The sequence below is a fragment of the Diceros bicornis genome, chromosome 31 (assembly GCF_020826845.1).
Source record: "Diceros bicornis minor isolate mBicDic1 chromosome 31, mDicBic1.mat.cur, whole genome shotgun sequence".
NCBI classification, from domain to species: Eukaryota; Metazoa; Chordata; class Mammalia; order Perissodactyla; family Rhinocerotidae; genus Diceros; species Diceros bicornis.
The window spans coordinates 1107996-1117769 of NC_080770.1; the positions used below are offsets into that span (position 1 = coordinate 1107996).

At 49.4% G+C, this 9774-nt stretch overlaps 1 protein-coding gene across 4 annotated transcripts in view; it reads right to left on the reverse strand.

The window, feature by feature from the left end:
- Positions 1-8786, reverse strand: part of AP2A2 (adaptor related protein complex 2 subunit alpha 2) — an 85688-nt gene extending 76902 nt beyond the window's left edge. For 2 of the 4 annotated variants that reach the window (XM_058526067.1, XM_058526065.1), the window contains exon 1: positions 8634-8786. In XM_058526067.1, coding sequence (XP_058382050.1) covers positions 8634-8700 — 67 coding nt within the window. In that variant the 5' untranslated portion in view covers positions 8701-8786. The remainder of the gene's footprint in view (positions 1-8633) is intronic. The other 2 variants (XM_058526068.1, XM_058526064.1) reach the window with 1 other exon arrangement.
- Between the last annotated feature and the right edge of the window lie 988 nt (positions 8787-9774).

The following is a 9774-nucleotide window of genomic DNA, read 5'->3' on the forward strand; positions in this document are numbered from 1 at the left end:
TCTGAAAGTATAGGGATTTGGTTAACTACTGAATCCCCAGTGCCTAGAATAATGTCTAGCACACAGCAAGCACTCAATAGATTTCTCAAATGAATGAATGAATTGCACAATTACGTCAGAAAATAGAATCCAGAAAAATAAAGAAAGAAATTTTGAAATACACACTTTTAAAAACACCCTTCACCCCTGGGGTTGTATCCAAATTACAGCAAAACAATAAGAATGTAATCCGAAGAACTATGTTTTCTGGGCCGGCCTCATGGCTTAGCGGTTAAGTGCGTGCACTCGGCTGCTGGCGGCCCGGGTTCGGATCCTGGGTGCGCACCGACACACCACTTCTCCGGCCATGCTGAGGCCGTGTCCCATATACAGCAACCAGAAGGATGTGCAACTATGACATACAACTATCTACTGGGGCTTTGGGGGAAAAAATAAATAAAAAATTTTTTTAAAAAAATTAAAAAAAAAAAGAACTATGTTTTCTTGGCTACTTATTAAAAGACAGATTTAAATTAGATGTATAGCAAATGCTGCATTAGAGAATACACATCAAACCGACATCAGCATCCAACAAAAGAGCATCTCATGTCCCTCTGTGACCAGCATCCATGCAAGGGACCCACATCCCCATCCCGTGGATGACAATCTCAAAAAGGCCAGGCCTTGGAAACTGAACAAGCTGGCACCAACAAACCCTCTGACAATCACCCTCCCACCCTCCACTTCCTCCACATTCTCAGCGCTTGGGAAAGCTGGATGTGGTACTGTGTGCAAAGACAACTCAAATTGTAGTTCCATAATAAGGCAACAAAAATTTGAGACAAAGACTTAACTGAACAGAAGCTGCAAGCTAATTAAAAGAAGTAACTGAGTTTGTGAAGAAGTAACACTACTGTGGATGGAGGCACGTTTCCAAAGCATCCCCCGGCATCATTCATCATGAGCTCGATCACGGAAGACTCTAGTTCTTATAGGCACAAGGAGGTTCAAAATAAGGTTCTGTTCTGATTGTACTGTATATAACAAAAAAAAGCTACAGAACTGTATTTTTCAATAGCAATAAATGCAATCCAAAAGTGTTCCAAAATACTCATTTTCTTGCTATATTTTTTTTCTATTGGCTGTTTTAAAAGACTATTCAACACCAATTTAGTGTCTTTTTTCAATGCTTTTTAAACTATAATAGACACACGATAACTGCTCTCTCAACCACATCACATGAAGGAAGGCTGGCCACAAAAAAAGCAAAACATAAATCCAACCCAGCACTGCCCGCCCTAAGGAGCTCCAAGTGCTTTAGGTACACGAAATAAGTAATCCTCATTACACCCTTGTGTTGCCATCAGAAGGGATTTTAAAGGTAAGAAAAACACCTTACAATGCAAAACAAAAACCAGGCAACCCTACTTGGATTCTGGTCTCCACACTTTTAAGCAATCCTGTAGACAGATCCCAAATCCTGAGGTAGGTGGGAACATCCTGAATATAAGGAGAAGGATGAATGCAAAACTACCACAACTCACACTGGATTTAAATTTCAGGCAAAAACGAAGACTCCAGGCTCTACAGGGCCACAATTTGCAATGTGAGAAAGAAAAGGGAACAGAATCAGGATCTGACCCAAACCATTGGCCACAAGTTTTTTCCCTAAATGAACACATCCAGTCGAGTCAGCCACTCAACATTCCGTTTCCTGAGGTACCAGGAGGCTACAGGAGCTCCACGGGGCCAGAACTTAGTGAAGGAAGAGGGTCTCAGCCTCATCACAAGACTTTCCTCTCCTTCTGGGGCACAGGGCAGATGTGGGCACATCACTGCCCTTCTTAATTCTGCAGCACAGACTGCAAAGTCCAAGGGCCAGACCACTGGCCCCACCCCTGCACCCTGTGCACCTCCCACCTTTCCATCTGGTGGCTCCCCGACTCCCACAGAAGCCTCTACCACCCTGCTTCCCACACTCGCATCATCAGGTGATTGTGGGCCCCGGCCGACTCCTCTCTGCCCACAGTGTTGAAGGAAAAGGCATGAAGAGTTGGCAGGTAGTGATGTCTGAAGGCAGGCCGGGACCAGAGTGTGGCTACAAGTTTAAATTGTATCTATGGGCAGTGGCAGCACTTTGGACAAGGCTGGGGCTCGCCTCTCCCTTTCTGGCACCGTGCATCTCACCATCCCCGCACTCTTGTTGGTCCTCTTCCCAACTCTGTCTCCAGGGCACTATTTTAAAACAGGGCTGCTTCCTCCTTGCATGCTATTTATTCTGTGCATCTTGGCCAAAGCCTTACAGCCCTCTCTCTACCACAGAGCACAAGAGCTAATCTTATCACACAGCCTCAGCTCCCACCTCTACATGGGAACGCCCATTTGAACCTATCACCCTGAAATTCTTCTCATAATAAAACAGCACATATGTGACATTTCAACCATGTCAACTTTCAGACCAAAGTCAGGAAGATTTTGAAGAAGGCAAATGCCAGATTCAGTAAATATAGTTTCTAAACCTTAGAAATCACGTGACCTAGTGAAAACTGTTCATTTCTGTTTTCTTATGAGTATCATTCAATTTATATTTTTTTAAGCTGGGGGCAAAGATACTTAGCTTATTCCATATTGCGCACAAACTGACAGAAGCCATCAACTAACTCTCAAACTTGTGTTTCAATCTCAAAGTTCGGTGCGGCTTCAGCCAGGCCAGAGTCTGTGCTGACCCAAGTGAGGCGGCAGGTCGGGAGGAGTGCCATTCCTATGTATCCTACATTCATTTCAACACAGTGGATGGGGGCGGGGAGGGCGGAGGGTGGACCAGACACACTTTAAAGGAAAAAGAACGCCCAACAAGCCCACGGCAACCTGAAGCATTCCAAAGTCTGACACGGAACTACGTTTTGTGGATGTCCAAGCACGTTGTGTGCCTCTATGGTTCCCTCTGCCCTCCCTCTAGGACCTCCCCACCTCCAAATCGGAGAACCCCATTAGGGCAAGGATTCATGATGTCCTCCTATTCCCCTTATTTATATTCAGGAGTCCTGAATACAGGAGGTGCCCAATAAAGATGAATGCACTGAGAGAACTCATCTCTCATTTGTCTGCAAGCTCCTTAGGGAGACAGGGACCACGTGTGCCATTTCTCTGAACCCCATACAGCATTTCACATAACAGGCCCAGATACCATCCCTTATCCAAAACCTGAGGCCCAATTGGTGCCAGAATTCAAAACTGCTCAGACTAGGAGGAAGCACAGTGCGTGGCCATAGACCCCCACATCAGCATCCTGGAAGCACACACTCTTCAACACCCACACGGGGAGGGAGACGCTACAGAGCCTCATGGCAGTGCAGGGCCAGCGTTTCTGCCAAACGAGTTTACCAGACCTACCAAAAATACTTCTAGTTTTTGGAGCCTTATAAGTTTTGAAATTTGAGCTAAGGGAGGGCAGCTTCACGCCAAAAAACCTGCAAAATGAACAGGTGAAATTCTGAGGAACTCAGAGCCCCTCCCACTCAGGAGCACACACCAGAGAGTCACACTCTCTATTCGTATTAGTGCAAAATTATCCCTTCCCTTGTCACACTCAAATCTTCCCCTCTGGGCTGATTCTATTTGATTTTTTAAAAGCCAAGGAAATGCCATTTAATCCCACAAAGACAGCCTTTCCAATAACTCTGTGACTACAAAATCCTGACACACACTGTTGTCAAAAACAACAGAGTGAAAGTCATTTTTTAAGAGGAAAGAGAAGTAATGTTAAGTATCTGGCATGAGAATACACTTATCACCAGGACACTTCAACTTGTCGTATAAGAAACAGAGTGATCCCCCCTTCAGAGGAGCCAGAAGGAAAACACAGGGAAGAATACATAGATATTTCCTAGAAGCAGCAACCCAACCTTGGCAGAAAAACTCAACCTGGACCAAACTTCCTTCCTCCTCCGGCTTGGTGGTTCGTCCCTCCCACACCCTCCATCACATACTTCCTAAATCAGGTTCTAAGGAATATAAATTATGTGTAAGAGTACAAAAGAAAATATGCAAGAAGAGCATTCTTTTTCAAAAAGTCAGCATTTTAAAAATGTACAGTCAAGGCTAAAATGAACCTTAAATTTTTTTAAGAACCTTAAAAGTTAAAAAATAGACTGACAAACTCTGATTCTGATCTTTATTACCACACAGGAAAATCAAGTAGTACCAACTTTACACTTAATTTTTATACTGAAGTTTAAGCTGAATTTAAATTTTTATGTTCAGTTTCTCCTTGTCCAATTTATGACTCATTACAAGTGGAATTTTATGAACAAATAAAATTTTTTAAACTTTAGTCATGCTAAAATATAATTCAAAGGGGTGCCCAATTTCAACCAAGTTAACAGAAAGGACCAAGTTTTGTGAGAACCACAATGAGCAGAGCAGTGATAATTATTCTAGGAGTTTATCAATGCGCCTGCAGAAAAATTGCATGCTTTCTCCAAGAACATGGGAAATTCGATTTTTGCCAAATGGCTAATTGCATCTCTCCACTTGTTCCCCTCATTTGAGTGAGTGCCAGGAGTGATTAAATAAAATGCCTCCAAGCACCATGGAAGTGTCTTGACTCATCTGCATAGCCCCAATGCCCACCACCATGTGCAAGGAGGAATAAATGGCAATTTCCTGCCCACTGGCCACGTGACTGGTCTCACAAGAATAACCACCTATCTCTTCTCCCCTTTCATAGTAGTCCTGATTATTTTGCAGTCAATTCTGAGTCTGACAATATTTTCAGCAGTTTTATGTTCTCTACAATATTCTAGTGTTGGCATAAAGACATGTTAATTAAGTTATATATGACTCTCCTTCACTGATAATCACATGCATAAAAGCAAACAAAAGTTCCAAAATAACTGAATAAACAGCAAATAACTATTATTTTCCCAATTTCAGCAGTTCTTTCGTTTTCTTTGAATCGACTGCCTGAATATAATGTCAATCAATGCAATAGACTGGATGGATGTCAAGGTGACTGTGCTGAGTGAGAAAGGCCAATCTCAACAGGTCACATACTACAGTAGTTCCCCCTTATCCGCGGTCTCACCTTTCCATGTTTCAGTTACCTGCCGTCAACCGTGGTCCTCAAGTATTAAATGGAAAATTCCAGAAATAAACAATTCACAAGTTTTAAATTGCACACCCTCTGAATCATCCCCTTGTCTAGCAAATCCATGCTGTATACACTACCCGCCCATTAGTCCCAGTCATCAGGCTGTTGTGGTATCGTGGTATGCTTGTATTCAAGTAACCCTCAGTTTACTTAATAATGGCCCCAAAGTGCAAGAGTAGGGATGCTGGCAATTCAGATATGCCAAACAGAAGCCGTTAAAATGCTTCCTTTAAGTGAAAAGGTGAAAGTTCTCTACTTAATAAGAAATAAAATCATATGCCGAGGTTGCTAAAATCTACAGTAACTTTCATCACAGTATGTTGTTATAATTGTTCTAATATTATTTACTGTTGTTAATCTCTTACTGTGCCTAATTTATAAATTAAACTTTATCACAGTTATGTATGTATAGGAAAAAACACAGTATATACAGGGTTCGCTACTATCCGTGGTTGCAGACATCCACCAGGGGTCTTGGAATGTATCCCCCGCCCCGCAGAAAAGGAGAAACTACTGTATACAACTCCATTCACACAACATCCTTGAGATGTTATGTAGATAGAGAACAGATGGAGAACAGATTAGCGGTTGGGGGAAGTAGGTTTGGCTATACAGGGTAGCACAAGTGGGCTGTGCTGTTATCTTGATTGAGGTGGGGGTTACACAAAGCTACACGTGATAAAAGTACAAAGACCTACACACACTCGTCAGTGCATGTAAAACTGGTGAAATATGAATATGCCCAGTGGACTGTACCAATGTCAGCTTCCTGGTGTTGAAACTGGACTGTTATGTGAGACGTCCACCTTAGAGGAGGCGGGGTGAAGGCTGCTGGGACCTTCCTGTCCCTTTCTTTGCAACTTCCTATGAACCTATATTTATTTCAAAATAAAGAATTATTTTAAAACTGGGACTAAATAAAAGGATTAGAATTTTTTTTAATACCAATTAAAAAAGAGAGAGAGAGAAACAGTTTACTAACTCCCACACGCTGAACTCACATTAGCGGAATTCAGTGACCCCTGGGCTGAAGTTAATCAGAAAGGATCAAGTTAATTCTACAAGGCACTGAATTAGTTCACTACCTGAGCCACAAAAGCTACAGGCTTAAGCAGAAAGGCATGGCACAGGCACCTTTTCAAATCCTGGAGCATGTTCATTGCTGCCTGTTCTAAGAGGAGTAACATTCCCAGCCAGTAAGCTGGGAACGGATTACTAACTTGAAGTGCAAATAAATGCAGAGCATGCTCTTAGAAGGTCTTAAAGGGGGAAACTTAAGAAACTAGCTTAGAAAGGTAAAAAGGGAGCTGCAATTTAGAGCTGAAACAGACTATAGTGATACCTCAGCTCAAAATCCACCCCTCTCTGTCAGTTGAGGAAACTGAGGCTCAGTGGCCGGCGGGTTCCAGTCATGGAGCCAGTGAGAGGCTGTCGGAGTGCAACCCCCTGCTGCCAGCTCAGTGTTCTGTCTCCAGAGCCTGGCTCCATCGATCACCCTCACAACAAGAAAACAGTAAGCACACAATCAGGGACAGGCAGTGAAAGGGGAAGCAAGGACACCTCTCCCTGCCACACAGGGGTCAAGCTCAGACCAGCTCTGGCTGGGGTTCACTTTCCAAACCCATCTCTAGCCACCGGCCCACACTTGCTTAGAATGTTAATTCTCTGCTGTTCCTCACACATCTTAGCCCTCTGCCTGCAGTGCCCTTGACATAAAATTGGCCTAAGAATCACCTCCTAGATGAAGTCTTCTCTGGCTCACCCATCTATTCATTCACTCAGCATGTGTCTCGTGCCAGACGCTGTGTGAGCAGGGGCGGAGTGACGTGACGAGCAAGACAGACGTGGTCCCCACCTTGCAGAGCTTACAGTGCAGTGGGGCAGAGCACCACAAGCTGACGACACTGCTCTGCAGAGCTACAGGTGAGGGGGAGCCGGACATTGAGGCTGCAAAGGTGTTTCTCAGGAAGGGGCTGTAACAAACAGAAAGCTGGCCAAGAAGGACCACGCACTGCTTCTTCTTACATACGTTCCTTCAGGGGAGAGATTGTCTTGTTCACTGATCTACACCAATGGCTCTCAACTGGGAGCAATTCTGCCCCGCAGGGCAACGTCTGAAAACCTTTCTGGTTGTCACAACTGAGGCATCCAGCAGGTAGGGACCAGGGACGCTGCTAACCACAGGACAGCTCCACACAACAAAGAAAGATCAGACCCAAATGTCAGCGCGGGGGTGGAGAATGTCCCATCTCCACAGTCAGTCAACAAGTGTCTGTGAGTCCTCACTATGCGGCAGGCCCCTTCCAGTGAAACACAGACCCAGCACAGAACACACGTCTAATACATGGGTAACTGGCTGTCTGAGAAAATGGGTTTCAATCTCAATGCCTTGCCCAATGCAGTTTTCCTCCAAAATGGAAGGACAGACGTCATAGATAATTGAAGGCTGCTAAGCAGTAGCACGCACACACTTAGCTCTGCAAGATGCACTGTGAGTATAAAAACTATCGTCTCGAAAATTACATTCCATAGTAAAGGAAGAAAAAAAGGAGAATACTGCCCCACTTGTAAAAGCCCTGATCTGAGGGTGTGTTCCTACACTGATTTCTTGCAGAGTAAGGGAAGGGCCAGAGGGTCTCAACTTCCACGGTCCGGGTTCTCCACCCCAGTCCAGGGAGGTGAGGGGTTCAGGGGAAGGCTCAGCAAACAGCATTCACCAGTAGGCGAGGCTACAAACATTCTTCTAAATAGACATCAAACCTAAGGCGGGAGACAAACATCAGAGCCACCGATCTGGGGGGTAACAGGGAAAGAATAAAACACACCAGACAGGAAACGGGCTCGGTGTTCATTTTTCTAATTAAATAAAGAGAACATTTCTGAAAACCAACAGGAGTGTCTGCACACCAAAGCCATATTTCCTGGTGGGCCAACCGTACCCCGGGGCCCGATCCACCTTCTGGCAAGCATTCTTCCACCCTGAGGGAACACGCGTGCCGCTGAGAAGGCCTCCCCGACGGGACGCGGCGGGCACCGCTGCCCGCGAGGCCGCCCCGCGCCCCACCGCCCGCGCCCGGCCCCTCGGGGAATGAATGAGTCACTGCATTCGCGGCGCAACGCGCCGCAGAACCGGGCCCCGGGCCGCGTCCCCGCAGGACCCCGTTCCGCTGCTCCCACCCCAAAGGAAAACCCGGGAAAGGCTGGGTTAAATGCTCCATTACCAGAAAGACGGAGACGGCCCGGGATGACATCATGCGGGGAGGGGCGTCTCCGCGGAGCCCCTCGGCCGCGCCGCCGCCCCGCACCCCGCCCCCGCCGCCCCCGCCGCCGCCGGGCCTCGCCGCACCCCGGGACCCCCGCCCCGCACCCCCGGCCCCCGCCCGCACCCCGCCCGGCCCGCCAGGTCCGCGCCCCGCGCCCCGGACCCCCGCATGCACCCGGGACCCCCGCCCGCACCCCGGCCCCCGCCCCCGCAGGCCGGCCCCGCGCCGCGGCCACTCACAGTTGCGGATGTCCGAGATGAAGACCGCCAGGCCCCGCATCCCGTCCCCCTTCGACACGGCCGGCATCTTGGCCCCGGGGAGCGCCCGCGCTGGCGGGCCCGGGAGGAGGACGACGAGCGGGGAGCAGCCGCCGCCGCCCGAGGAGCCGCCTCAGCCGGAGCCGCCTCAGGCCCCCAGCACCGCTTCGGGGCCGCCGCCGCGCGCGCGCGCACGCACGTACGCTCGCAGACACGCGCACGCGCACGCTCGCGCGCGCGGCGAGAGACGGCGGCCGGGACGGGCGGGGCGAGAGGAAGCGCGCGCGCGGCCGCGGCGCGGGGGCGAGCACGTCGAGGGCGGGCGCGTGAAGGACTGCGCGGGGGCGCCCCCTGCAGGCCGATGCCCGGGCGGGGCAGCGCTGGGATCCACGGGTTCGCGTCCCGCGGTCCCTGGCGGCCTGCCCAGCTGGGGGCCCCAACGATCCTGCCCAGCCCAGGGGCCCCCACGGCCCTGCCCAGCCAGGGACCCCACGACCCTGCCTAGCCAGGGTCCTAGGGCAGCTTGCTGCCGGTGTTGGGGGCCGGTCTGTGTCCAGAGCTCTGAGGGCCTGTGCACATCACCTGGGCTGTCCAGAGCCAGCCCCTTCTTTACAAAGGGGGAGGCTAAAGCCTGAAGAGAAAACACTGCCCACCTCCAGCCCTGGCATCAGATGACCGCAGGGCCCAGACTAGAATCTGATCCCTCAATGCCCAACCAGGGCCTTTAACACTGTTGCCACCACCGCCTCTCCCAGCAAGGTGGAGGCAGAGGATGGCCCCTGTGCGCCCACCCCGCAGAGCACTGCAGGGGCCTTGGCCTGGGGCAGACCCCTAGGGATTCTGTTTGCAGAGCAGGCGGCCCTGCCGAGCTGAACTATATGAAGCCAGATGGCTTTGAAGAGGAAGCTCCCTCCTCATCGGGGTTATCCAGGCCCTGTACCTAGAGCTGGCCCAGACCCACGAGCAAGACGGCTGTCCCACCCTGGCTCACTTCCTCAGTTCCCAGTGAGAGGTCAGGCCTGGGTGGGCCCCTCCCACAGACCAGGCACCCCACCCAGACACCTCACCCAGGTTCTGGGCCTCCGGGACCCCTGGGGGAAACCACAGCCCGTGGAGACCCAAA